Source organism: Molossus molossus, unplaced genomic scaffold (genome assembly GCF_014108415.1).
Source record: "Molossus molossus isolate mMolMol1 unplaced genomic scaffold, mMolMol1.p scaffold_m16_p_14, whole genome shotgun sequence".
NCBI lineage: Eukaryota > Metazoa > Chordata > Mammalia > Chiroptera > Molossidae > Molossus > Molossus molossus.
Window position 1 is genome coordinate 5,759,843 of NW_023425349.1, and position 27,851 is coordinate 5,787,693.

General features: G+C 57.3%; 2 protein-coding genes across 3 annotated transcripts; one reads left to right on the forward strand and one right to left on the reverse strand.

The window, feature by feature from the left end:
- Nucleotides 1–13,353: 13,353 nt before the first annotated feature.
- Nucleotides 13,354–19,138, forward strand: ASB6 (ankyrin repeat and SOCS box containing 6). 2 transcript variants are annotated; one of them, XM_036261431.1, is made up of 6 exons: nucleotides 13,354–13,514; nucleotides 14,989–15,170; nucleotides 16,206–16,312; nucleotides 16,404–16,512; nucleotides 17,273–17,359; nucleotides 17,491–19,138. In XM_036261431.1, exons 1-6 carry the CDS (start codon nucleotides 13,402–13,404, stop codon nucleotides 18,156–18,158), a joined length of 1,266 nt encoding a protein of 421 aa, XP_036117324.1. In that variant the 5' UTR covers nucleotides 13,354–13,401; the 3' UTR covers nucleotides 18,159–19,138. The 2 variants fall into 2 exon arrangements, with proteins under 2 accessions (XP_036117324.1, XP_036117325.1); XM_036261432.1 differs by lacking the exon at nucleotides 16,404–16,512 and having other exon boundaries at nucleotides 17,491–17,595.
- On the reverse strand, nucleotides 19,029–26,062 carry NTMT1 (N-terminal Xaa-Pro-Lys N-methyltransferase 1). The gene is made up of 5 exons (XM_036261433.1): nucleotides 25,944–26,062; nucleotides 24,327–24,413; nucleotides 21,984–22,190; nucleotides 20,771–21,023; nucleotides 19,029–19,910 (listed from the first exon to the last, which is right to left on the reverse strand). Exons 3-5 carry the CDS (start codon nucleotides 22,143–22,145, stop codon nucleotides 19,654–19,656), a joined length of 672 nt encoding a protein of 223 aa, XP_036117326.1. The 5' UTR covers nucleotides 22,146–22,190; nucleotides 24,327–24,413; nucleotides 25,944–26,062; the 3' UTR covers nucleotides 19,029–19,653.
- Nucleotides 26,063–27,851: the final 1,789 nt, after the last annotated feature.

A 27,851-nucleotide genomic window follows, 5' to 3' on the forward strand; every position in this document is an offset into this window, starting at 1 on the left:
TCTCTCTCTCTCTCTCTCCTTCCTTCCTTCCTTCCCTCCTTCCTTCCTTCCCTCCTTCCTTCCTTCCTTCCTTCCTTCCTTCCTTCCTTCCTTCCTTCCTTCCTTCCTTCCTTCCTCTTGCTTCCTTTCTTTCTTAATATGCTTTTAGAGGGCGAGGAAGGGAGAGAGAGATAGAAACATCGATGTGAGAGAGAAACATCGATCGGCTGCCTCCTGCACGCCCACCGGCGGGAACCAGGCCCGAAACCCTGGGCTTCATTTCCTTTTTTGTAAATCCTCACCTGAGGATATTCTTCCATGTATCTTCAGATAGAGTGGGAGGGAGGGAGAGAGAGAAATATCCATGTGAGAAAGACACACCAATTGGTTGCCTCCCACATGAACCCATCCAGGGCCCGGGACAGAACCGCAACCAAGGTACGTGCCCTTGGCCAGAATCGAACCCATAGCTCTTTGGTCCGCGGGTCGACACTCTAACCAAACCAGCCAGGACCTGGACTTTGTTTTCTTATTGCTCCCACTGTTAGGCATCGAGAGAGGCCCTTGGATCTTCTCTGCATCCTGCTGCAGTACCTCTGGGTTTCTGCCAGTTAAGCTTAATTTTGTTTTGTTTTGTTTGTTTTGTTGTTGTTTTTTTTAATCCTCACCCAAGGACATTTTTTCATTTTTTGTTCAGATAGAGTGGGAGGGGGAGAGAGAGAGAGAAACATCGACGTGAAAGGGACACATCAAGTGGTTGCCACCCACACGACCCAACCAGGGCCAGGGACAAACTGCAACCGAAGTACGCGCCCTTAGCGGGAACCGAACCCGGGTCTCTCTGGACCGCAGGCTGATGATCCAACCACTGAGCCAAACCAGCCAGGGCTCAGCTTAATTTTGAACTCCTTGGTTCTCTTGGTGATGGTCGCAGTGCTCATGGGGGTCTGGGGGGGCGGGGTGCTCAGTGGGAGGTGGCGGCCATCACTGTAGGCAGCTGTGAGGAAGAGAGGTAACAACAATTGAGTTTTAATTTCAAAAGGCATTTTCTTGTTTTAATCTGCATAGCTTGAAATATTTCTGAAGGTAAATTCTTTTTTGTATTTAATAGCTACTTACATTCCTTATTTGTAAAAGTCTATATTTACGATCTATTTTTCTACTGAAATGTTTATGTGTATATATATATATATATTTTTTATCCTCACCCGAAGATATTTTTCCATTTTTTGTACAGATAGAGTGGGAGGGAGAGAGAGGAAGGGAAAGAGAGAGAGAAACATCGACGTGAAGGGACACATCGAGTGGCTGCCACCCGCACGACCAACCAGGGCTGGGGACAAACTGCAACCGAGTATGTGCCCTTAGCGGGAACCGAACCCGGGTCTCTCCGGACCGCAGGCCGAAGCTCTAACCGCTGAGCCAAACCGGCCAGGGCTATATGTATATTTTTTGTATATGCTGCTAGCGGGAACCAAACCCGGACTCTCTGGTTCGCAGGCCGACACTCCAACCACTGAGCCAAACTGGCCAGGGCTTTATTTATATGTATTTTTAATCCTTACCTAAGGATACTTTTTTTTTTTTTAATCCTCACCTGAGGACATTTTTCGATATCTTGTTCAGATAGAGTGGGAGGGAGGGAGAGAGAAACATCGATGTGAAAGGGACACATCGAGTGGTTGCCACCCACACGACCCAACAAGGGCCGGGGACAAACTGCAACCGAGGTACTGCGCTTAGCGGGAACCAAACCCGGGTTTCTCTGGACCGCAGGCCGACGCTCTAACCGCTGAGCCAAACCGGCCAGGGCTAAGGTACGTTTTTATTGATTTTTTTAGAGAGAGAGAAAGGGAGAGAGAGAGATGGATGTAAGAGAGAAGCATTCATCTGTTGCCTCCTGTACGTGCCCCTACTGGGTATCAAACCCACAACCCTGGTGTATGGGATGGCACTCCAACCAGCGGAGCCCCCCAACCAGGGCAGCTCTCTCTCTTTCGTTTGGAGTGATGTCAGTGTCGTTCTTTAGCCATAGCAACCTGTCTGTCGCTCAAGGACCAGACCTACTTCGCAGATGGGAAAACAGAGCCCGAGTGCAGCGTGGAGCCCTGCAGCTGCTCTGGCTCACCTGACCGGCCACCGCGCAAGAGCCTCCTTGGAAGGAGCCGGTTTAGCAGGAGCAGCGCACGGAGGCACACAGGCCAAGTCGTGTTCACTGCCGCGTGCCTGGGGAATTATAAACACCGAGGCCGAGGTGACTCCGATGTGACCAGGCATGACTGTGACAGATTACAGGGTTCTGTAAATATTGTGTCAGGCTGCAATCACAGCAGGGCTCCCTGCTCATCCCAGATCCCCGTCCACCCCGTGGGAAGCGGAGAGCAGCCCAGCGGGGCAGGGCATCTGGCTGTCTCCCCTAGCTCGCCGCCGGAAGGTTGCCCAGCCTGTTTCCTGCCTGAGGATGTCCTGTAGAAGTGGCTGGTTCTCAGCTCTCGGCAAGGGGAGAAATATTATACCCCTTTGAAAAATGTTTAGTAGCAGGGGCTCGTATTGAATGAGCCCTGCTGTAAGCCGGGGGAGGTGCCGAACCACATGATCCGGCAGCGTCCTCACGGTTACCACGCAAGGAGCTGAAACCCAGGCACAGCGAGCTCAGTTCTGTGTCCCGGTAAGTTGGTCAGGCCCCTACCCACCACACCAAGCTGTTCCATGAGAATTTAGGGCTGGCAATAACTTATTTAAGTTATTTGTTTCTCTTGAAGAATTATGGTCTCTCAAAACAAAACAAAACAAAACGAACTAATGAGACTTGAGCAACCCACTGCATTTTCCTTTTCACCTTGGCTACCAGGAAACCCACAGCTAATGTGAAGACATAATCACCGTAACTCCGTCTGTCCGGGTGGCAAGTCTGCGTGTTAGCTTCTCTCTTCTTCTCCTATCATGTGACCTTTTTGTTTTCCTGGCTTCTGTTTTAAGTCTTTTTGATGCAGTGGCTCTGCGTTTGACACTTCAGCAGCGTGACATTGATTGGGTCCCTCGACCTCTCTGGGTTTCCTCCTCTGTAAACTGGAGGTAGTGAGGGCACCCTCCTCACAGGGAACAGAAAGCCTAGCACAAGCTCGCACGTCGGAAACGTTCAATAAACATGCTCTATGGGCGTGAGGAGCCTTCGATCAAGCCAGAGCAGAGAACCTGCCCTCAGCGGGAAGACGTGGCTGGATTGGGGGCTGGCCCTGCTGTGTGACTTTCAGCCATGAGCTTCCCTGTCTGAGCCAGCTCCCCTGCTGTACGCTGTCCTTTCCACCTGTGTCTGGAGCCTGCCCGGGGGAAGGAGCCGTGAGGCAGCCTGGCCCGGCACGCGGGAGGGCTCCATACAAGGCCGTTCCAACAGGAAATGGCTGTTCGAATGGCCGGTGTTCAGATTCCCCTTGGCTCAGGAAATGCCTTGCCAGTGTGGTGGACTGTGCAGGGCCAGGGCCAGGGCCAGTGCCAGGGTGGCATTAAGGCGAGTCTGGGGTCCTAGGGACCCGGCAGGGCTGGAATGGGCCTGGATCTGGGTCTGGGCCAAATAACAAGCTCCTGCTGAGCTCCTACTGTGTGCAGGGCTAGACATGTGACACCCCCTTGCTGTCCTCAGCGGCTTCAGGCTTCACAGGGAGACGATCCTGAACAACTCATTCCACAGCAATTTATTGAGCACCTACTGTATGCTGAGGCATCCTGGGTGATACCAGGCCACAACCCTGACAGGACTCTCTGAAGAGATGCTGTGGTCCAGCCACGGCAGCCTGAGCCCCAAAGACTAAGCTCAAAAGGGCTGGTCACTTTGTTGGATCAAAGACATCTTCTAAGCCGTGGGCCGTGGGCTCTTGGGACCAACATGACTCCCAGGACAACCCTTGTTGAAGAATTCCCTCCTGTTACAGGTGGAGAAACTGAGGCTCAGAGAGACAATGGCCAAGCCCAAGCCTGGGACCCACCCCACACCACAGCTTTCCAGAATTTTTTCCTGGGAAATTCCCCTACCCCCTCCTGCTCTGCCTTCCCTGGGAGTCAGAGCAAGGATGCTGGGGGTAAGGGCGCGGGTCAGCCCTAGGGGAGATCTAAGGCACTGCCCTGGCCCCTGTGGGCCTGCAACTTCCCGCGGTCCCTCTGCAGCGAGGACGGGGTGTACCGCTATCGGAGACTCACCGCACACGGCGTGGGGGGCACTTACAATGACGGGGTGCAGTGGCTGAGGACAAGGCGGGGCTGAGGGGCGGGGATGAGGCTTTCAGCCCCCCGGCTAATTGGGGTGTAATCGTTATTATTATCTATCACTTGCTCTTGAACCCACGCCAGGAGTGTGTGTTCACAGCCTGCACGATCCAGGCAGGCGTTAAATAATTAAACCAAGGTCCTAATCGGCGGTGAAACTCCCCTTGGGCCCTCACTTCCTTAGTTCGCTGATTGCTGATATTTTGGGGGTGAAATATGACCATTTTTACGATCAAAGAGATCAGAGCTCCAAAGGAAAGAAACGGAAAAAAGGGGGGGGCCTCTTCCAGGTTTCCTTCCCTCTGACTTAGTGGTCTGGTAAAGTTTCTTTAGACATGCAAAGATTTACACACCGATCTGTAGGGAGCCTTAAATTACCCGGCTCCTCGCGCGTTCCGAGCTCAGGAACAGTAAGTCATTGAGAAATGAACAGGCCTCCTCGTAATCGCTCCGGCGGCCTTTGAGAAGGAGAATGTCTAATGACTTTTTTTTGAAGTGGAGGTCAAGGTTTTTTAAATAAAACAATCTGTGTTAATGCAATTTCCTTTTTAGCTGTAGCATTGGATCTGATTTTATTTTATTTTTTTGGAAACGGGAGGCAGAGGTGGGGAGGCGCATCGTTTTTCTCCCGCCAGACAACGCGTCCCTAATGAGATACATTTATTTAAAACTCTGTATATCATCACCCTGTCAGGGCCTCCGAGTGAGACCCCGCGTCTCCCTCTTGGTTTGTTTCGGATTAGCAGCAGCGAGCGGAGGGCCCTGCAGTCTGGCTGGCTCTCCCTGCCACCGGTCTTCCCGCTGCCTCCCTCCCTGCAGCCTTGACCACTGCATTCGGTGCCCCTGCCCATCCCATCGCCCAGATCTCAGCACAGCCCTTTGGCTTCTGGTCCTCGCCTTCCCACCCCTCCTCAGCTGCCTCCTGGCTCAGTGCATTCCTAGCATCTGCCTGGTGCCTGCCCACAGTGCGCATCCACTTACAGCCGTGGCCACCATGCTGCTTCCCAGACCTGGAGCAGAGCCGGAGGGCAGGACCTGTGCAGTCCCCTCCTTTCCCCAGCTCACAAGCCGGCTGCACCCGACTGCAGAGCTCAGTACCTCTACCAACACGTGTCCATCCAGCGCCCTCGCAGTGCCGGATCCCGGCTGGGGCACTGGGGACCGAGCGGTGACTCAGACAGCCCCATCCCGCTGGGGTAATTCCTGTCCTCCCCTCAACCCTAGCTCCTGCCCTCCAGCCCACACAGCCTGGGGGCCCTCTGTGACACCCCCTGCCCAGGATGGCTGAAGTCCAGGCCATTCTTCTGTGAGCCCCAAGGGCAAGAACCAGCTCCAACCTGGTTCCCAGTGTAGCCCCAGGCCCAGCCAGAGCCCGCCCAGGAAGGAGCAAGGTTCATATTTGTGGAACGGATGTCTCATGACCTTGAGGCATGCAGGGCAGTTTAAACATGCAGCTCAAGTTCTTGGCATAGGGGAACGTGAGGCACAGAGAGACTGAAAAGGAGGCTCCTGCAGGGCCCCAGCCCCCTGGAACAGATCAGGGTGGAGGCTCTGTGGGTCCTCTGAACATTGCAGGGTCTCCTGTCTGGTTGCTCCTAGACCTTGCCCTCTGTCACCTGCTAAAATCCACTCAGCTTCAAGAAGGGCTTAATGCCCCTTCCTGAGGGAAGCCCTCCCTGATACACCTCCCCTAGCACATGCCCCGTGGTCCCCTGATCTCACTGCTCACTTCTCTGTTCCTGTTCTTCCCCTGGCTGGTAGGACTCCTGGAACCTCGCTGGGGCCTGGGGCACTGGGCCCTGGGGGGATGGTAAGCTGGAGACCCCGGGGCAGGACTGCTAATGCGCAGGAAACTGGCCGGAAGAGGGGACGAAGCCAGTGCTGTAGGGTCCGCCTTGGGGTCAAGGCTGGGAAGCTGTCCACCCATTCCCATGACCATGAGCACCTGGGGCCTGGAGGGGCCTGCACTACAGGGCGAGAGAGACCCCAGCGCCCCTGTTCCCACCTTCTCCCAGCCAACGGCTACCCAGGTGCAGAACCCACTTCACCACTGCCCAGCGCAGCACGCGGCCCCTCCCAGACCCGCTGGGAGCCTCTTGCCTGCTTTCCCACTGCTGCCCTGAGAGCCCAGCCTGGTGCCTGGCACAGGGGGCCAGGCAGTCAATCGCTGCCACATGAAGTGATGGCAATGACTGACCCAGGCAGCTCGTCTAGACAGGATCGAGACAGGCCTGGGATCGAACCCGGGCACTGGCGCTCAAGGACTCTGTGACCTTGGGCAAGTCCTTTTGCCTCTCATCTGTGAACAGGGCTAATAGCAGGATCTGCACTTACGGGGTATGGAGAAGATCTACCCCATGATGATCTGAGACTCAACACATGCTGGCTACCCTCCGGACTCTTGGCCAGGTGTGTCAGTGTCTGGAACCCTCCCAACGGACTCTGTTGGTCTGTGAAGTGGCCTTTACCTCTTCTCACGGCTAAACCCCCACAGTCCATTCCCAGGGCACGCTCGGCCGCACCCCTCCTCCCCAGGGCTCTCCTCAACCTCGAGGGCTCTGCTCTCCCGCCTCTGTCTGTCTCCAGCAGGGGGTCCCTGCCTTCCGTTTCCCTCTGTCCCAGGGGAACCAATACTCCAGGGTCTCCTACTTTCACAGCAGAGAGCGGGGAAGAGGGAGGGCGGGGGAGGGAGAGCGAGAGGAGGGGAGAATCAAAGCCCACACATTGGTTCCAGATGTGGCCCTCTCTCACAGTCCTCTCCAGCAATTTAATTAAATTCCCCCAGACAGCCAGGAGGGTTTCTTAATGATCAAATTTCCCGGCTCCCCTCCTCGAACAGCCCACTCTGTCTCCCTGACTGATGGCCGACGGGGTTCTCCCTGCCATCAAGTCAACTTTGCCAAGCAGGGCCAGTGGGGGTGGGGTGGGGGCTTCCCGGGGAGCACAAAGACCCTACCCCGCAGCCGCCTGCCCTCCCTCCTTCCCTGAGGGCTCTGAGCCTCCCTGCAGCGGCGGAGGGGGCCCAGTGGACACCTCCCCAGCTCTGCCTCTGGGCTGGCCTGCCCAGGACTGATGCCAAGTGGGGGCCAGCAGGGGGTGGAGGGGAGGGTCTCTGGGATCAGGACTCTGGGCTCACAGACCAGCCAGAGATGAAGCAGGCTCCGGCCTCCAGCACCCTGCCCCCTCCCGCTGGCAGCCACATAGACCAAGGCTCAGAGAGGGCCAGGCCGGCCGAGATCACACAGATCCGCTTGCCAGGAACGGGAGAGGTGGGCAGGCTGCCCGGCTCTGAGGAGGGAGATCCGCCAGGGTGAGGTTGGCATTCTTTCTGGGGACAGTTCTCTCATGTGAGGCTCGGGGTCACTCTCAGTAGACCCCTGACTTCTGGAGTGGGGAGAAATCTAGAGGAGCCTGGAAACCGCCATCTTCTAGTGTGGCTGAGAGCGCCGGGCAGAGGCCAGGCCCACCTCCCTCCCATCTTGGGGTGAGGGGGCTGAGGGGCTCTGTATGGACTAAATTCTGTGCCCCCCAATTCACACGTTGAAGCCCTACCCCCCACTGTGATAGTGTTAGGAGGTGGGGCCTCTGGGTGATGATTATGTTGGAGGAGGTCATGAGGGTGGGGCCCCCACCAGGGGGTTAGTGCCCTGTTAGAAGGGGCGGATCCCCAGAGCCCGCCCTCTCTGCGCCTGCGCGCAAGGTGAGGTCACCGAGCACCGGTGGCGGCTGCCTAGAAGGCAGAGAGGAGGCCTCGCAATGGAGCCTGCCTTGCAGCTCCTTGGTCTGGACTCCCCGCCTCCAGAACCTGAGACAGAGGTGTCCCTTGGTGAGCCGCCCGCCCAGGAGAGTCTGCGGTGGCCAGGCGGACTCGGGCAGGCTCCCAGCACCCTCTCTCCCGTTCTCCCGGCTCCGGGGCCCTGAGGACTCAGCTCCCCTGGAGGAGGCTGAGGGTCAGGCAGGGCCTCTGACACGCACACAGGGATGGTTGAGAAAGGGAGGGCCCGCCGTGACCCGTCTAAAGTTCTGGGCGGCCCACCTGGGAGCTTCGCCAGGGCCTGGCCCAGCTCATATCTGGGTCTCACAGGCCACACACCATGGCCAAGCCCCGGGACCAGCTGGCAGTGCCCGCGTGTGTGTGTGTGTGGGGGGGGGGGGGTCGGGGAGGAGGCTGCCCTTGGAGCAGGGGGCTCTGGCCAGCAGGGGCAGATTTTCTGGAGGGGGCAGATGGTGGGGGAGTGGGGCAGGCCAGTGGGAGCACAGAGGTCCCTGGGGCTTGTCTTCCCTTCCCTAAGAGTCAGGGTTCCTGAATGGTCCTGGTGCTTCTTAGGAGAGCAGACGGAATGAGGGAGGAGAAGAGCCGTTCCCCGGCCCAGCCCATGTCCTGCTGCCCCTGCCCCCACCTCCTGGTCCCTCAGGTCCCCCCTGAGCCCGCAGAGGGCTGGGCCCCTGGCAATGAGGCGTCGGGGTCCTGCCCTTCAGCGTGGGGACTGTGGCCAAACAGGGCCCAGCAGGCTGGGTCTACTGCTCGGTGACAGGCTGGGGTCACGAGGGTAGGAGGTCAGGGCGGGGTCAGGGTGAGGGGGGGGGAGGGAAAGGAGAGGAAAGGGAGCTGGGCCCGAGGAGCAGTAGACAGGAGGAAGCCGGGGCAAAGGCTCCGGGACCACACTGAGGAAGACGCCAGCCCTGCGTCTCTGCGCTTGTGCCCCGGGACCTGTGGGGGCCGGAGCTGCACCGTCCGCCATGAAGAGGAAGGACCTCCTGTGGCCGATTGGTGCCCTTTCCAAACGCCTCTCTTCATGGAAACTCTGCCAAATCACAAAAGGAGAAAGTAGAGGGGTCTTTTCACCCCACTTCTCCCTTGAGGGTCTTATAAAGGACAGACCTGGCTGCTGACAGCCCCGCCTGGACAGAGGGGCCAGGGACACCACCCTCCCAGGAGCCACCAGCCCTGAGCGTGTGTGTGTGAGTGTATGTCTTATGAGTGTGAGTATAGGTGTGCACAAGTATGTGTGAGTGTGTAAGAGTGAGTGTGAGACGACCGGTGTGAGAGTATGTATGTTTGTGAGGGTATGTTTGAGAATGTGTGAGTCTGTTGTGTGCGTATGTGTGTGTATGAGGACCTGTGAGTGTGTGAGACAGCGTGAGAGCGAGTGAATGTGTGAGCAAGGGTGTGCGGGTGGGGGAGCGAGCGCGGAGGGCAGGGGCCGGGCAGGTGGTAGGTGCCGGAGCTGGGGCTGCAGGGAGAGGTTGAAAGCGCCCTGGGTCTGGGTCCTGGCTGGGCCCCTCACCGGCTCCCTAACCTTGAGTAGGTCAGTTACCTCTCTGAGCCTCAATCTCCCGACTGGGACTCTTGCTATTACTTCCTTACGGGGGGGAGGAGGGTGACACCATGCATGTTGAGCTTCTAATCTAATTCACGGGACTCAGGACACAGTCGACCAAAGACTGCTGTTGTTATCAAGTTATCAGTCAGGCTGGGCCCTGTGTTCTCAGGAGAACTGGGGAGGGAGGGCCCAGGCCAGGGGGATTGAGGACAGCCTTGGGGAAGGTGGCCTGTGTGCTAGGAAGGATGTCACTAGATGGGGTTGGCAGGAGAAAAGGCTCTGTGGACAGACTGGGGCCTGGCCCAGGTGTCCAGGGCCTTACCTTCCACTCTCGGCACAGAGGAGCGTGGAGCACCTGATTCCCTGCCTCTGGCTGATTTACCTTTTAAGTCTCATGTACGAAGATACACTCATCGGATAAAAGGTAGAAAATACATAGAAACACAAAGATCAAAGTTCCCTGGATCCCAGCACCCAGAAACAACCACTGTTAACATCTCAGCGTGGGGGCCACGAGAATTATCGCTGGCCACACACACACGTACACGCACGCACACGCACTGCACTTTTTCCTAAATGGGATCACATGGGACCTGCTGTTCTGTAACTTGCTTTGTGGAGCTGCCGTCGGGCAGAGTCTAGCAGGTGGTAAGTCCCGTGTGTCAGCTGTTGTCACTGTTGACATTGGACAGCTAGAGGCTAAACTTCTCTCCTTATGTCTGTTGACAGTTTTTCATCCTTTGTGACTTGCCTATGCATGTCCTTTGCCCATTTTTCTCTTAGTACTTTTGCTTCTTCTTGTTGGTTTTTAACAGTACTTTATATATTAAAGTACTGTACATTGGATAGACAGAGTGACCCCAAGCTCCCTGGAGAGTAGAAAACAGGAGAGAGATGGTGCCAGGGTCTGAGCACTGGGTGCTTGGCCCGGGCCCCCAGCCTGCTGAGGAACCCTGGAGTTGAGCAGCAGGAAGTGGCAAGGCAGGCAGGGCAGTGAGGGACAGTGGCAAAAACAACAACAACAGAGAAGGTTCAGAGCCGAAATCGGAGGCTTGGAGTGACAGAGGGTTAATGGGAGGCAGATGGAGGAAGCAAGGCTGCCCTTGCTGACAGGAGGGAGGTCAGGGGGCACAGAGCTTTCTAAAGATAGGAGCCTGGGCGACAGGCAGGCGGCAGGGCCTGGCTCCAAAGCTGGTGCCCAAGGGCTGTGACAGAGCAGGGGTCAGCTCCTCCCTCCTGCATGTCCAGACCCTCTCGGACCCAGAGCCGGAGGAGCTCCAGGACACTCGGCCCCCAGAGGCCAGACCTGGCTGTGTAACACTGGACAAGCACCCAAACCTCTCTGAGCCTCAGTTCCCTTGCTTGTAAAATGGCATGAAAACATCACTTACTTAACGGGATCCATGGAGATTAGCGTGTCAAGCATTCAGCCCAGTGCCTGGCACACTGAGGGGGCCCCGTAAATACAAGTGAACTCAGGTGGTTACTGTACCGGTTGCAAGACAATCACAGTTTTCTTGTCGGCAGAGACTGGCAGAGCTGAAGGCCTTCAGCTTACAGGTGAAGAAACCGAGGCCCAGAGACCACAAGGGTCACGCCTGGCATCATGCATTACGATGGCTTTCATTGTGTCCTCTAAAGAGATATGTTTCAGCTCTAGCCCCTGGGATCTGGGACTGGGACCTTATTTGGAAAAAGGGGTTTTGCAAATGTAGTCAAATTAAGAAGAGGTCACACTGGATTAGAGTGGGCCCTGAATCCAAAGACTGGTGTCATTTAGACAGGAGCAGGAGCCCTGGCCAGTTTGGCTCAGCGGTTAGAGCATCAGCCTGCGGGCCGGAGAGTCCTGGGTTCGGTTCCAGCTAAGGGCACGTACCTGGGTTGCAGTTTGTCCCCACTCCGGTTGGGGTCGTGTGGGTGGCAGCCAGTCGATGTGTCTCTCTCACATCGATATTTCTCTCTCTCTTCCACCCTCTCCCTCTCCCGCTCTATCTGAAGATAAATGCAAAAAACAAAACAAAAAAAATATCCTCGGGTGAGGATTAAAAAAGAGAGAGAGAGAGAGAAGCAGGATATTTGGATAGAGACACAGGGCAGAGGGCCATGTGAAGAGACAGGTAGGCGGGGATTCGAGTGATGCTGTCACCAACCCAGTAATGCTTGGGGCTGCCGGGGAGCAAAAGGGGTGAGAGAGGAACCTTCTCTAGATTCTGGAGGGAGCATGTCCCTGACGACACCTTGATTTCAGACTTCTGGCCCCAGAACTGGGAGAGGACACATTTCTGTTGTTTTGAGCTGCCTAGATTTTGGTACTTTGTTTTGATAACCTTAGGAAACTAAAGGAGCCAGGGAAGAAGTGGGCTTCAGATCAGGCTGTACCCCCAGCTCTGCCCTGGACCCCATTCTAGATGGGGCTCCTCCACCTATACACTGTGTGCTGTTGGGCAAATCAGGCCCCTCCAGGTGCTACGGTCCCCTGGCCAGTGCTATGGAGCAAGTCACTCTGGATCAAGTGAATGGTGCAGTCCCTGGGTCACCTGTGGGCTGCTGCACCATGCAGAATCTTGGGATCAATGGAGGGGCAGAATATCTGAAAACAGGGGCAGACAATCCCAACGCCCAGGGTAGCGGCTGCGGAGACGAAGGCACGCAGAGCAAGTGCCCCATCGTGATGCTCATTTTTACCAGATGGGAATTTGGGCCTAGGTGCCCAATAGTCTGACTTTACCAGACAAGCTGGAAACCTCCATTTCTGTGTGAGCAAAATTTCCCAGATTCAGTCAAGGAGAAGATCCTACTTTTCTGGAGTAAGAACCAAGGCAGAAGTGCGAGAGGAACCAGGGACCCCAGCCCTCCTTCTTGCCCTGCTAGGCAATGGAACGGGAGGAACATGGGGCGTTTTGAGTGCCCCATGAGGGTTTTAATAGCTTGTCATTTGATCTGCACAACAACCTTGTAAACTTAATAACAGTGAGCAATTATCCAACCCCTGCTGCATACTTGACCCCACTCGGTCCCCAGAGTTGGACCTGGGCATGCTTTGGATGGGGTTTTCTTGTGAGCTCTGTTTTGCTCCTGTTGGAGGAGGCTCGTTCTACCCATCTTTAATGTTTAATCGTAGGACACATCGGATTGCCTTTAAATGTGACTGTAAAGTGATTCTCGTCCCCTCGACACCTCTTGCCTCCGGCAGGTAGGTGCCAGGTGGGCGAGACCCCCAAGCCTTCGAGGTGGGGCGGGCGGAGGAGGAGGCCAAGGCTGGGATCGCACACACCTCTTCATAATGGACTTTCAAGAATCGTGAGGACACCAGAGCCCCGTGGGGCTCGAGGTTGGGAAGGTTCAAATACGTGGCCCAAAGGAAGGTGCCTAAACCCCGGAATAGTGGTCCTAGGCTTGCGGGCGGCAGGCCCCGTCACTGCCTTGGCGGGGCCGTGCAATGGGCGGAGCTCGGACGGCGCCCAGCGGCCGCGGGCGGGATCGCAGGGCGGAGCGAGGCCGGGCCGGGGCGGGAACGGGCGGGCGCGCCTCCGGCTGGGATCGGACTTGGCGGCGGGTCCGCACCCTTCACTCCCCGGGTGTGTGCGCCAGGCCCCGCCGGCTCGCGCTGCGGTGCGCGCCGCGGTCCTCCGAGCCCGCAGGGGGCGCTGTCGCCGCCCTCGGTTCCGGGGCGGACGCGGGCCGGAAGGCAGGGAGACAGTCACTTCCAGCGCGGAGCAGCGGGTGCGGCGGCGGAGCCGGCGGGCGCAGGGGCTGGGCCCGCACAGGTCAGGCCAGGCCTGCGGCCTCTCGTCGTCCCGGTCGCGTCCCGGCCTCGGCGGAAGGTGCGGCCGCCGCAATGCCCTTCCTGCACGGCTTCCGGAGGATCATCTTCGAGTACCAGCCGCTGGTGGATGCGATTCTCGGCTCCCTGGGGATCCAGGACCCCGAGCGGCAGGAGCCCCTGGATGGGTAACTCGTGCCTTCCCGCCGGCCGGGGCCGCTCCGACCCGGCGCTGCTGCTTTGTCACCACGAACGGGCGGGGAGAGGGGGGTGTCAGAGGACACAGGCGGAGGCCGGAGTTGCGCGGCCCGCGCTGGGCCCCTCCTGCCCCGTGCAGGGTGCAGGGTGCAGGGTGCCGGCTGCCCGGGCCAGCGCAGGGAGGGCTGGGGGGCGGGGTCGCGGGGCCTCAGTGCCCCCTCTGCCCGGTCCGCTGCCCTCCACCTGGGGTTGCAAAGGAGCTGGGTGGTATCTCTGAAGGCCTCAATTTTTACTCCAGGGCAGTGCGAAAATGAACTTTTTCTAGCTGAGTTAGCATTTTAGGTAGACGGGCAGGTTCTTCGTGACCCGTGGGGAAGGCGCCGGAAAGCGAGTCACTCAGGAGTATGTCTTATGCGCCAGAGGAGAGGGACTGACAGTCATGTAAAAGTATATAGTATTTCAGAGGGAAGGGGGTCGGGTGTGTGTTTGGGGGATCTCTGTGGTGGTGGTGCCTCTCTCCCCGGACATTGGTGGTAGCAGCAGGCTTCCTCAGCGCTGTTCTGTTCACTTTGAGACTTGTTCTGAAAATGCAGTGCAGGGTGTTTCCTGAACTCCAGGCTGTGCTGGGGCGGGTGGGGGCTGGGCAGCAAAGGGAGGCTGCGTGGCCTTTTATAGCTCCAGAACGTTTGCCTGGCACCCACGGGGCGCTGGGCACTCTAAGGCTGGGGGATGAGTCCGAATCCTGCCCAAGCAGTCAAGATTGAACCTTGATCCCAACAATTGAAGGGGTGCAGATGGATGAGACTAAGGGGGAGCCAGGAGTGGGGGGTACTTGGGAAGGGAAGCCTCACCAAGAGGTGGCGATGACGGCCTGTGAAGGAGCTTCGTGCAAGGACTGTCCCCGGGCCTGAACTTCTGGGGAGGTCATGGCGGTTCTTCGTGGTCAGTGCTGCTGGGGGAGGTGGCGGGATTGGGTCTGGGGTGTGAAGGGCTTGTGTACACCCAGCGTTTGGAAGACTGGGACACTGATCGTCCCCATGAGTGTGAGCAGGGAAGAGGGCAGCCAATTGCCCTGGCTGTGGGGGGTCCCTTGGGCTGGGCTGGGATCCTCTGCAGCTCAGGGACAGTATCTGAGGAAGGAGGGTCAGTGTCTGGCCCTTGCTCCTGGCCACAGGGGTTCCCCTTGGTTCCAACAGCCCAGGTACGTGAGGTACCCAAGTCGGGGACCAGATTCTCTGCAACTTTGAAGGAGGCCGGAGATATCCCTTGTCCTTTCTCGTAAACCCGAGGAGTCAGCTCCAGTTAAAAGATCTGGCTTGACCCCCTCCCTGCCCACAGAACCAGGGCCCTGCCGAGGGGGGTGATGACAGCAGCAGGCTAAAGGCCACACCCACCCACAGGGTGCCCAGGCCAGTTGGTCTCAGCTGTTCCCACCCTCAACTGGCCACCTCTCTCCTGCCCTAGGCCCAGTTATGTCCCCAGTGAGGAGAGCCGAATCCTCGTTCTTACTGAGCTTCTGGAGAGAAAGGCCCACTCTCCATTTTACCAGGAAGGCGTGAGCAATGCCCTGCTGAAGATGGCCGAGCTGGGGCTGACCCAGGCAGCCGATGTTCTCCTGCAGAACGGGGCCAACCTCAACTTTGAAGGTCAGAGGGAGCCCATGGGGCTGGAGTGGGTAGGTGGTTTTAGTGCGGCCCTGAGCTGGGCGGGGAGCCAGGCCTTGGGCTCTGCCTGACTGTTCTCCTAGAAGCTTCTAGCCTCGTTTATTTCATGGGCCATGACTAAGGAAACCCACCCTGGGTGGCCTCCCATCCTCCTGCAGCCTTCAAATGGCCCTTAGCACCTCTGGTCCAGGAGCAGGTTGCTTGCACCATGTGATTGATTTAGCAAACCTTCCCAGCTCCCAGATAATTCCTTGCTTCCATTAAGGTAAAAATGCAGCTGCTGGCACTGTGCCCAGAGCTAAGGGAAGGTAATTTTCTGCCACTTATTCTCAGCCATCTTGCGTTTTCGTTGATGCCATAGGAAGAGGGGAAGACAGGCCACACTGGGCCTAAGTCACAGCGGGACTGGGTCGGCTTCTAGCTTGTAGGTGCTGGGGTGGGTGGTGGTGATGGAGTGTTTTCCTTTCCTCGCTGGCTTTCCCCAGAGCGGGCGGGTCAGCCAGGAGACGTGCAGGGCCCACATGACCAAATGGGGCTTTGTGCTGACATCGGGTGTGGGGTATGGCCAGGCATGTCTCCTCTCCCGTCCGAGGACAGGCTCAGAGGCTGCTGGGCTCCTGGAGAGTCAAGGAGCTGAGGTGGGGGGCGCTTTTCCGAAGTCAGGCATTTGGAGAACCAGCTTTGAGAACGGGCTGCCGTTGCCAGGACTGAGGGGCTGTCGCTCTGAGCGTCCTCCCAATAATCCGAGAGGAGACGCCCTGTTGTGTGGTCCCATTTTACAGAAGAGGAAACTGCAGCCCGACCAGATTTAGTACATGCCCGCCAGAACACCCAGGGCCGAACCTAGGGCTGACTCCGGAGCCTGTGCTGTAGCTCCGAGGCCAGCTGGCACTCGGGGTGACAGGAGCCCGGGCCTCCTCGGGTGGGAGTGCGGGGGCTGGGCTGACAGGCCAGGTCTTGGGATTCTGCAAGAACGTGCCAATAGGCAGGACTGACGTGAGCCGCCTGTGCCCTCAGACCCAGTCACCTACTACACAGCCCTGCACATCGCTGTCCTGCGAAACCAGCCTGACATGGTAGAGCTGCTGGTGCGCCACGGGGCTGACATTAACCGGAGGGACCGGGTAAGAGCCAGGTCCAGCCTGCCCTGGGAGGGGGGGCAGCAGGGGCAGGAGCAGCCTCCCAGGCCAACCTGGCTCTGCTTTCTTGGCTCAGATCCACGAGAGCAGCCCCCTGGACCTGGCCAGTGAGGAGCCGGAGCGCCTGCCCTGCCTGCAGCGCCTCTTGGACCTTGGAGCCGATGTCAATGCGGCCGACAAGCATGGTGGGTGCCTCCCGTGGGAAAGTAGGCCCTGGGTGCGGGTGCCTTGTGAGGGGAATGGGGTACCCAGGACGATAGGTGGGCAGGCTGGGTACAGCCCACGTGCTGGCACAGCACAGCCCGGTGTGCGCACAGGTGCATTTTGCTGACTTGGAGAAGCTTCAGAGTGCAGTCGCTGGCCCCACGCCAGCCGCGTGATGGCTGCCGGTAGGAGGACCTGGGTGTGTGTGCTCAGCTTCTCAGGGAGCTGTGTCTTCCTGTTGGGAGACACCCAGCCAGGTCTCGGGGAGCATCCGTGTCCAGAAAAATCCTGCCTCTCTTCTGCTCTGCTTTGTGTGGCTGGAAAGGATGGCCAGAAAGTGGTCACCCTCAGCCCTGGCTGAGAGGTTAGTCCTTTTCAGGATTAATTTTCTTTTTAATTAATCTTCACCCGAGGATATTCTTTCCATTGATTTTTAGATAGAGTGGAGGGGAGGAAGGGAGCAGGAGAGAGAGAGAAACATGGATGTGAGAGACACATCAACTGGTTACCTCCCACACGACCCGGACGGGCTGGGGATCGAACTTGCAACACAAGTATGTGCCCTTGACTGGGAATCAAATCCGCCACCTTTCAGTCTGAGGCCTGTCACTCTAACCATCGAGCCAAACCTGCCAGGGCCGGATATCATTTTCTGATCTGAGTGTCCCCATCTCCCTCCACCGCCGGGTTGCCCCGCCCTCAGCTCCTGGCCTCCCGCCCTCACTCCCTGTCCCTCCTTAGGGAAGACTGCTCTGCTGCACGCTCTGGCCAGCAGTGACGGCGTGCAGATCCACAACACTGAGAACATCCGGCTGCTGCTGGAAGGAGGTGAGGCTCTTCCCCAGGCTGGCCCCGCAGGGCTCCTCAGCTCCTGCAGGCGCTGCCCGCCCCTAAACACAGCATTGCTTCCCGGGCTTACGGCTTCTCCCACCTTCTGTGCTCCCTGCTGGCTCTTCTAGGGGCGGACGTCAAGGCGACCACCAAAGACGGGGACACTGTGTTCACCTGCATCATTTTCTTGCTTGGGGAGACGGTGGGAGGGGACAAAGAGGAAGCCCAGATGATCAGCCGCTTCTGCTTCCAAGTCACACAACTGCTGCTGGCTCACGGCGCTGACCCCAGCGAGTGCCCAGCCCACGAGTCCCTCACGCACATCTGCCTCAAGAGCTTTAAGGTGCACTTCCCGCTCCTGCGCTTCCTGCTGGAGTCCGGAGCCGCCTACAATTGCTCCCTCCACGGCGCGTCCTGCTGGTCCGGCTTCCACATCGTCTTCGACCGGCTCTGCTCGCACCCGGGCTGCGCGGAAGACGAGAGCCACATGGACCTCCTGCGCAAAGCCGAGACCGTCCTGGATCTCATGGTGACGAATTCCCAAAAACTCCAGCTGCCCGAAAACTTCGACATCCACCCCGTGGGCAGCCTGGCAGAGAAGATCCAGGCCCTTCACTGCTCCCTGAGGCAGCTGGAGAGCTACCCCCCGCCCCTCAAGCACCTGTGTCGCGTTTACATCCGGCTCTACCTTCAGCCGTGGCCCGTGGACGCGAAGGTCAGAGCCCTGCCTCTGCCCGACAGGCTCAAGTGGTACCTCCTCAGTGAGCACAGCAGCCCCGTCGAGGGTGACGTCTGACCGCTCCAGGCTGAAGGGCAGAGGGCCAGGCCCTCAGCCAGCCTGGCGGCGGACTGTGTGCCTGTGGCGCCTCGTGGGAAACCCCCGGTCCTGCCTGTCAGGAGGCAGGTTGGAAACGAGACTTCTCCTTAGTACGAAGAAAGCCAGGCGGAGCCCGGCGCTGTGATCATCGGGGGAGGCGGCTTCTGGGCCCTGCAGGGAGACTGCCCCATCCCTCTGGCAACAGCCCCAAGTTCTCAGCCCACATAGGAGAAAATGACAGGGCTAGATTTGGGACGAGTCAGAGGGAGTGGTGGGCAGACCCAGGAGCAGGGGAGCTCCAAGTCGAGGTCCTCTTGAGAGCTGCATGGACACAGCTGAAGCCAGAAGGAAGTTGGGCGGGTCTTTGTGGGGTGACCCTGTCAGGGCCCTTTACTCCAAAAGTGCTGTTGGTGGGCTGGAAGGGCCTGCTGCCTCCTAGCGTCTAGCTCTGGGCCAGGTCACCTGCAGCCCCGCCCACCAAGGCACGCAGCTGTGGTGGCCACTCTTTGTGCCAAGCCCAGGGTCTCGGGGACCATGCCTTCTGCTAAAAAGCAATCATGCATGACCAGGGACAGGCCTTTCCAAAATGTCTCCTCTGAGAGAAAAAGCTACCAGGACTGAAACTGACTGTCCCACCTAATGCTGAGCCCTCACAAAGCTGTTTTTCTGTTAGGCTGGTCATTGTGAATTGTGTGAATGCCTCAGAAATAAGCTAAGGCAACTAAATGGCATATTTATACTTCCAGATTAAACTGATTTCTCTTGGCCTTAAAGGTCCTTTGATAACACTTCCCCCAGCTCAGGATGAAGGACCCCACGGCTCCAGGAAGAGGTGGTCGGCACCGACGCTACATTAGGGCTCAAGTAGCAACTTGTCCCATAAACAAACACTCCAGACTGGCGGGGCCGTCACAGCACAGGGATTCATTTCACCCTTTTTATTTTTGACTGAAAGTGTCCGCCAAGGAGGAGCCATGGGCATAGCCAAGAGGAGACTGCAGGCCTCTCCCCTGGCGGCGGGCTGATGTGAGTCACATGAAGGACACCAGGGCCCCGTCACCAAGGAGGACTTGGAAAGTGAGCTTCCCACCAGCTACGAATCCAGCAGCCTTCTCCTCTCCCCGAGTGTCCTCAGCCAGGTTCGAGAGGTTCCTTCCTTCCTCTTAAGGCAGGCAGGCCGGTGGTGTGGAGATGCAGGGACCTCTGCTTCTGATGGGCCAGCGTGTCCCACGGGTCTGCGCGCCCAGGCCTTGCCTTTAGGCAGCAGAGCAGGCTGCCTGGCTGCCCTTTCACCCGCACTCCTCCCTGCTGGGTCCTGTCACTTTAAAAAGAGCCTGTATAGTGAGTGGACGGCAGGCAGGTATATTTAGTGGCCTCGCCCAACACCTGTGAACCACTGCCACGGAGCCTCTGGATGGCACCTGGCTGCCAGCTTGCCCACCTCCACGCCGGTCCCTCTTCAGCCAGCCCCTGCTCATCTCAGGGCCAAGCTGTAGACGTGGTAGATCTCATCAGGGAGGTTCTCCTGCCGCTCCTGCGCCAGGAGGCTGAGGCCCGCACCGCGGATGATGCTGTGGACCACCTCGAGGTCCCGGCACACGCTGCTGTCCACGTCGTCCAGGATCACGCCCTCCTGGGCCATGTTGTCTTTGATGACAATGACACCGTTGGGGCGCAGGCCCCGCTGGCAGCGCCGCAGGAACTCAACCAGGTGTTGATCGGTCAGGTGGCCTGGGGAAGGCAGGGGCATGGGTACTGGGGATGGCACAGGCACGTACACCCCACTGGCTTTTCCTTTCAGCCACCGCTTATGGCTCAGCTGAGCACTTTACGCTTGGCACACAGGGCCGCGCTGGTTCTCCACTGTCTGGGGGGGTTTGCTGAACCCCGTTTTGCGTGAGAGGAAACTGGCTCAGAAGTCACCAACCCGAGGGCAATCATGAAGTATGCCGCTGGGATTTCACCCTGACCGGTGACTTCCAGGCCACGCCTGACACCTAACTGCACATGCCACCCCCTTCCTAGGCCGGGCCCCGGGGACTGTACCAGAAGTTCCTTCCCTGCATTAAAAGTCCAGACAGGCTGCTTGGAACCACCAAATACCCAGACCCAGTATGTCCCCAGCAGAGCAAAGCTAGTCACCTCAGAGGGTGGCTGACCACTGGGACAGTGGCCTGCTACCAGGTCAGCAACCTGGGAAGAGCACCCTGAACGTGCTGTTAGGCTGAGGAGGTGCAGGACGGGATGACAGCTGGGCTCCTCACTGCTAACAGCAGGGACAGCCAAAGCTTCAACTTTCCTCTTACTGAAAAAACCCTTTTATAGAAACTGTCCGTGTTCTTTCTTAGTTAATTGGTCATTTAAATTTTTAAGAAAAAACTGCCTCCCCAGTGGGTTGCAGCAGGTACCGAGTTAAACAAAACATAGGAAGTACACCTTAAAGATAGAGTGCCCCACGGCCCTGGGAGCACAGGGGGGCTGGGGGAATCCCACTGCCCACCTGCTGCAGGAGCACCGGCTCCAGGGCCTCAGGGCCTCCGGTCTCAGGAGTGGGGGCCATGCAGGAGGAGGATGGGAAGCAGGATGCTCACCTATCACCCACTGGATCCAGATGACATCGTAGGAGCTGGGCTCTGGGCTGAAGTCTTGGAGACCACAGCAGAAGTAGTTCCTCACCCTCTTGCCCTCCTCACCCAGGTAAGTCTTTGCTTTGACCAGAAAGTCCTCCGTCACGTCCACCATGTCCACCACTCTGAAGAGTGGCAGGAGCAGCCGCTTGGTGATCCTCCCAATGCCGGCGCCGCAGTCCAGGGCGCAGGAGGTGCCCGTCTTGTTTGGGCCTTCCTGAAATGCAGGGGAGGTGGAGGCGCGCTCAGGAGGGTCAGAAAGCCGAGGAGCCGTCACTGCCAAGGGGCCCTTCCTCACAAGCCCCGGGATTACTCAAATCTAAACAGGTCCCCACCAGGGGGGACGTCTGGGTGTGATCACGACCCAGGATTTTTCTGGGTCACAGATTTCTAAAATGAAAGCCAAGTGCCACTGCAAGGTGCTAACTTGAACAGGGGCATTCACCTCTCCCTCCTGAGACCCATGAAATGACACATGGAGAACAGAAAGCACTGTTGGCGGGAGAACAGAAGCGGGTTATCAGTGAACATGGGATTTCAACAGACCTGGCAGGATGGAAAGTGGGAGGAGAGACACCCGACAGACTGGTGGGGGCGAGTGGCAATCTGGTGCTCGCCAGGGAGAGACAAGGAGGGGCCAGGACCAGGGGTGAGTGACTAGGAGCCTGGCCCAAATGCCCACAAATGTGGCCAGAGAAACTGAACAATTTAAAGGGAGACTATTCACCCTGGCGGGGTTCGGCTCAGCAGTTAGAGTGTCGGCCGGCAGACCAGAGTCTCAGGTTCGCTTCTGGTCAAGGGCACGTACCATGGTTGTGGTTCCGGCCCCGGTCAGCCTCATCCGGGAAGCAACCGATCCAGGTGTCTCTCACCTCAGTGTTTCTCTCTGCCTCTCTCTCCCTCTCCCTCCCTCTCACTCGGTCTGAAGAAAAATATCCTTGGGTGATGATTTCAAAAAAATAAAATAAAGGGAGACCACTCAATTCTGGCACCAGGAAATCCCCCAGCATAATGGCCAGCTCCTGTCTGGTAACCTCGAGGCAGAGTCCAGTCCACGAGCTGCCCCTGCCCTTTAAGGCCCGGGTGGTAGACACTGACAACCGCAGACCTGCAGCGGTGCGTGTGAGAGGTGGCGCCGGCCACGTCCTCTCCTGGAGAGCACCCCAGACCTGCCTACCCTCAAAAACCTCTGCAGGAACTTCCGGGAGCTGTTGATGTCGATGCTGGAGATATGGCCATACCCCCCGAGCATGCCATCCACTGTCGGTGGGACCTCTTTCCAGTACGTCTTGGCCTTCGAATAGAATTGTTTCTCGTCTTCTATCACCTCGCTCGTCATGCTGTCCCCAACCAGGTCTCTGCTCAAACTCAGCACTGACGCCTTCTGAATAAAAAATGGAGTGAATCAGCCGGGTCAAGGGCTGTGCCTCACAACATGCTTCACTGGTCACACAGTCCTGCCTGATGCAGAGGAAAGTCCAGTGTCCCCTCTCTGTTGCTGCCCCTTGGAGGACAGCACCTTCTGTCTCTTGCATTAAAGTAAGTTTACAAAGCTATCGTCATGTAAGAGCAGGAGACCCAGAGTCCTGGCTTCTAGTGCTTTCCTTACTCGACATGACACCTGGCTCAATGGCTTCTGGCCCCAGGGGACAGAGAATGTGATCTACACTCTGGAGAGAGAACAGCAAAGCAAGGAGCCCAAGCCTGCTGCAGTGGACGTTGAGGCTGAGCAGTGCCCAGGCCCCTCCCTCTCACTGTCAGCACAGAGCAAGCGCACTGCGGGGTCCAGTCCTTCATCCAGTCAGCCAGGACTCTGCCAGGCACCTGCTGTGGACGGAGAGAGGAACACAGACTCAATGACAACTGTAAGGACTGTTGAGTATAGGGTACGAGAAGAGCACACCCTAGAGGGACCTAACTCCGCTGGGGTCACGGAAGGCCCTGGGGATGTGACATCGGCTGACACAAAGGACGAGGAGGAGTTCACTAAACAAACGGGGCCAGAGGACTGCTCCAGGAAGAAAGGAGTGTGCCCAGAGCCCTTGCAGCGGAAACTTAAGGTCCTCCGGGTCACGTTTAGTAGGTGAGATTTCACCCTAACGAGCAGTGAGCGTGAGCTACACTGGGTTAAGCAGGGAGTGACATGAGGCGCGTGTTTCTGGAAGACTGTTGGCAGCTGTGTGAACTATAGGAGCCAGAGCAAAAGCAGACACTGACAGGAGTGTTACCACGCGGGGCGGACGACCGCAAAGCAATGGCAGGGCCCGGGCAGCAGAGCGCAGGCCCACTGCCGCTCAGGAGCGGGAGGATGGTCCGGCAGCCCCACTCAGCCTGCCGGGCCACAGCATGCCCGGGAAGGACCTGGGATCCCATCCCTACCCTGAGGCCCTTGCAACAAACGTTCACCCCAAGTTGCTGTGAGCATCAAGTCCGACCGCCAGAGAGCTTGCAGTCCAGTAGGAGAGACAGGGCAAAAATGAAACCAAGCAACAGTGGGGACTCTCACTGCGCAGTGCATGGAAACTCAAAGGATGAGGGGAGCCTTTCCGACCGGCGGCCAGGGCAGCAGCCGAGGTGACACCGAGGTGTATCACTGTTCCCTGGCATCCCACGTAGCACGTAGGTACTCAGCAAAATATTCACTTCCCATTAAATAGACAGAATAAACCTGAGGCCATTTACCTGGCTCTACTCTCTCTGCCTATCTGACGGCCTTGCCTGCACTCCCTGGATGTAAGCTTCCTGGGGACAGGGTCACTACTTTGAACACTATTAGTCCAGCACCTGATACAAGGTGGGTGTTTGCTAATTGCTCACTGAATGAATCAAAGAATGAGCTTTGTGTGGCTACAGCCAGTTTCCACTTTTAAGAAAATGCCACAGATAAAAATCCGACCATTCAAAACCGGTAACACTGAAGACCATTACCGACAATATAATCTTTTGCTTTACCAAAAGCCTTATAACATGATTCCTTTAAATGTCAAGGTCCCCTGAGTAATCTAATTTACAAGAATTCCACTTACAGGCAGATTCTAGGAACAAGCCAGGGGAGGCATGTCTAGGCCGGGAAATGGCAAGTATAACTTTGACATTTGTTCAAAGAGCTGATTCATTAGTTAACCGTGACTCCTGGGGCCCTATCTACACTTTGCTTCTAGGTGTGGGCAGGAGGTCCCTAGCAGTCGGAGGGAGCGGGGTCAGCAGTCACACAGCAGGAAGTCCTCCTCCACCCTGCCCAGATCACAGTGAGGAGGGACAGGGATGGGGCCGGGCACAACGTGGCTGTGTGTGCACTCTAGGCTACTCGGGGGGAAGACAAATCCTTTGCTCATAGTGAACCTGAGCATCGGGGGTTGAGGGCAACACCTGGATAGCTGCCCCAACTACTTATCCTTTCCCGGGACCCATGGAAGAGAATGGTGTCTGAACTGTCACTGTCAGAGTCATCTCATCCTCTAAGTCACCTGTCTCCAAGAAAAAGCCTGGGAGCAACAGGCCAGTGCCCGCCTGAAGTTACCTCCTCCTCCGCGTAGCCTGCTGGACAGGGCCTGTTGTCGTTGGATCTGCGTGTCTGCAGGTGGACATATGAGAGTGGCAGGATGCTCTATGAAAAAGAAAGGGAAGGAGGGAGAAAGGAAGAAAAAAAATTAGGGAAAACTGTTAAAAACAAAGGCTCTGATGGATCAGGAGAATCAGGTCTGAATCCTGGCTCTGCTTCTCATCCGCTGTGTAAGCTCAGAGAAGACACAACCTCAGTTACAGAAGTTTCTTCATCTATAAAATGGGAGCAACAGTACTGACTTTATGGGAAAGCTGTGAAGATTAAATGTGGGTATAAAAGGGTCAAGTGGCCCTGGCTGGTGTGGCTCAGTTGGAGTGTCATCCTGTACACCAAAAGGTGGCTCGTTCGATTCCTGTCAGGGCACATACTCGGGTTGCAGGCTCCTTCCCATCTTGGGGTACGTGCAGGAGGCAGTCAATCAATGTTTCTCTCTCCCTCAAAACAATACTTTTTTTTTTTTAAAGTGTCAAGTGACGCATACAGTGCTGGGCGCCCTATCTCCAGTTTATAAATCTCTGTCAAATGAAATTCTTGTCAATCTCTCTGTCAATTGTGAAGGTCATAGAGAAAGATGCACTTCAGTGCCCTATACGCATAGTGTTGGACACACCTCGGGATTATTACTGTTGTGCGAGTGGTGGGTCAATCCAGCAGCCTCAAACAGCTCGGAGTCTGCAGGGGGGGGGGGTGCTCCCCGTCTCTGCGAGCACAGAGAGACTGCAAAGATTCTGGAGATGCTACCTTTGTGACTCTACGGCTCCTGGTCTTCACCAAAGCCTTCCACGTGTACCCCCAACCCTCCCACAGACAGAAAAACTCCCACGAAAGGAGTGATGTGGCTTAGAACACAGAAAACCAGGAACAGAATAAGGAGGGAACCCAAACATCGCTCCCCACCCAGTCAAGGCCCTAGTCCTCCCCAGGCCTCCTCCCACTGGGCACTGACTATACATCCACACCATCTGAACACTGCCCCACCCCCTGGCTCCGGGGCCGCGGACACCACGTTTCTCTCCCCCTTGTACAGCCAGGGAACTACGGGCCTGAGAGATCCCACTGTGTGGGCAGCAAAGCCCGGCCTTCTGATATGACAGCCTCTCCGCAAACAGGCTGACCTTGGCTCCAAGGTCTCGGCGGCGAATTGTCTTTTGAGGGGCACGTGTGAGGCCGTAGCTGGGTCCAGGGTGAAATATGATGCCAACTGCTATGTACCGGGCACTGCCGAGCCCGGCTCTAAACTGGGCATTTCACTGAATCCCGCACCCACCCTCCCAACAGGTGCTCCCCGATCCCGGGTTCTCCCAGGGGAAACTGAGGCTCAGAGAGGGAAAGGGACCTGCTGCGGCCCGGGGACCGCAGGGGAGGGCCCGGCCCGGGCTCTGGGTGCCCTGGCTTTCCTCCTTTGCCCTCCACCCGCGGCCCGGTCCGGCCCGCAGACCTTCCCGGAGCGCGCCCGTGGGGCCCGGGCCGGGTCACGTGACAAGCCGGGGCCTCAGGGCGCTGAGGCCGTTGGGGGTCGGGGCCTCCCCTCCCCCGGCGGCCGCCGCCCCCACTCCGCCTCGCGCTACTCACCCCGGGGCGGGGCTCCCGGGACTCGAAAGAAGAGGGAAGAGAAAGCGAGGGCGGCGGCGGCGAAGACCCCAGAAGCCCACAACCACCTAGGTCAGAGCCCGGCCAGGCACGACACCTCGCGGCGCGCGCTGCCTTTGTCCGCCCGCGTCACTTCCGGGTGCCCGAGGGGCGGGGCGGGCGGGCTCCGCCCCGCGGTCGGCGTGCCCCGCCCCCTGGGCTGCGACCTAACTTGACTTTTGCGTCTCTGGAAGGACGGTCCAGACTTAGAGCCACAGCGCCGACTCTCTTCATTTGGAGGGTGCAAGGCTGGACTTTTAAAAACGAATGTTCTGTGGGTTTTACACTGGGTTAAAGGGGGTGGAAGCCTTATTCCTCAAATCCCACCCATAACAATTAGCGTCTTAAATAATAGACAGATCGAAAGAGGAAAAAAGAAAGAAAGATACATCCATGGCAGTGCCAAGAGGTTGCCACCCCAAATAAGCAGAAAATGAAGTTTCCATTCCAAAAAGATTGCCCTCCCCTAGGATCCTCCCATATAAAAGACATTCTGGAGCAACCCCGGAGCAGCCTTGATGGAAATGAGTCCGTCCTGGTGAAGCTCTCCAAGCCTCAGCCTCCTCTCCTGCCGGACAGATGCAATCATTGCTCACCTCCAACTCTCCGAGGGTTGTTTGTGAGCTACTGCACATCGGCTTTCAGTCCTGCGCTTGCAGCTGTTATGTTGACAATATATTCCTCCAGACAGATGCCTTATAATTTGAATTACAAAGTCTTTTTTTTTTCATTTTCAAATTGTTAAATTACACCATGCCAGTGAAATTACTGTTCCAAATTATTGTATCCCCCACACAAATTTCACAATTCAAGTTTTGTGTTTTTTTTTAATCCTCACCCGAGGATAGTTTTCTATTTATCTTCAGACAGAGTGGGAAGGAGAGAGAAACATCGACGTGAGAGGGACACATTGACCGGTTGCCTCCTGCATGACCCCGACCAAGGCCAGGGACAAACCACAACCGAGGTGCATACCCTTGGCCGGAATCGAACCTGTGACTCACTGGTCCGCGGATCGATGCTCTGCTTCTGAGCCAATTCAGCCAGGGCTCACAACTCAAGTTTTTACCCGACAGTCCATTTTACCATGGAGCCCTGACCAAGGAAAGATCTGTCCAGTACCACACAGCACACAGAGGCAGAGCATGGACTCCAAGTTGATTCTCTTAGATTCCAGACCCACTGCATTGGCACTGCCCAAGCTTCCACGGGAAATTCTCCTGCCAGAGCCACCAGCCCCGACATGACCCACTTGGGCCTCCCTGATCTGTAAGGGGTAGCTGACACCTGGGCCCTCCGTCCCTGGCTGCCCTGGTCAAGAGTTCCACCCACTCCCCCCTCGTGACTGAAGCCTTGGCATCCTGAGCACAACGGCCCCACCCTCTGTCCCCAGGCCTCAGAGCCCACTGCTCCTCACATGGCCTTGGGTGAGGGGTGGATCACAATGACCCTAATGAGGCCCTGGAGGCAGCAGGGAGGGGCCCAGCAAAGGGACCAGGCAGGGAAGATGGGCTCTCCTAAGCACCAGCCACCCCTCAGGGGGCTCTAAGCTCCCTGGGACCTTCTCTGGGCCCAGAAAGAAGCCCCACTAAGGTGAGTGTGCTGCTAGGAGCCAGCTCAGAGCTGACAGCTTCTGGGAAGGGGGTGCGGTAAGGAGGAAGCAGGCTCAAAGACCCCCAGGGCGCAGGGCTAGGGTTCTCTCCCCCAAAGGGAGAATGTGTTTAAAATGTGTCTTGGCCCCCAACCCTCTAAATCAGAATCTGGGACAATTGTATTTTCAACAAGATCCCCATTCCAGGAAGGAGGGGGGCTGAGAGGCCCCAGCAGGAGACAGGGGCTAAGCAGTTCTCC

What these genes read in the sequence shown, in the direction of transcription:
- ASB6 (XM_036261431.1), top strand. Translation starts at nt 13,402, where the DNA reads ATGCCCTTCCTGCACGGCTTCCGGAGGATCATCTTCGAGTACCAGCCG. An exon ending in CGGCAGGAGCCCCTGGATGG is followed by an intron (nt 13,515 to 14,988) that starts GTAACTCGTGCC and finishes CTCCTGCCCTAG; the next exon opens with GCCCAGTTATGTCCCCAGTG. An exon ending in CAATGCGGCCGACAAGCATG is followed by an intron (nt 16,513 to 17,272) that starts GTGGGTGCCTCC and finishes GTCCCTCCTTAG; the next exon opens with GGAAGACTGCTCTGCTGCAC.
- NTMT1 (XM_036261433.1), bottom strand. Translation starts at nt 22,145, where the DNA reads ATGACGAGCGAGGTGATAGAAGACGAGAAACAATTCTATTCGAAGGCC. An exon ending in TCCTGCAGAGGTTTTTGAGG is followed by an intron (nt 21,024 to 21,983) that starts GTAGGCAGGTCT and finishes CCTGCATTTCAG; the next exon opens with GAAGGCCCAAACAAGACGGG. An exon ending in CTGGATCCAGTGGGTGATAG is followed by an intron (nt 19,911 to 20,770) that starts GTGAGCATCCTG and finishes TGCCTTCCCCAG; the next exon opens with GCCACCTGACCGATCAACAC.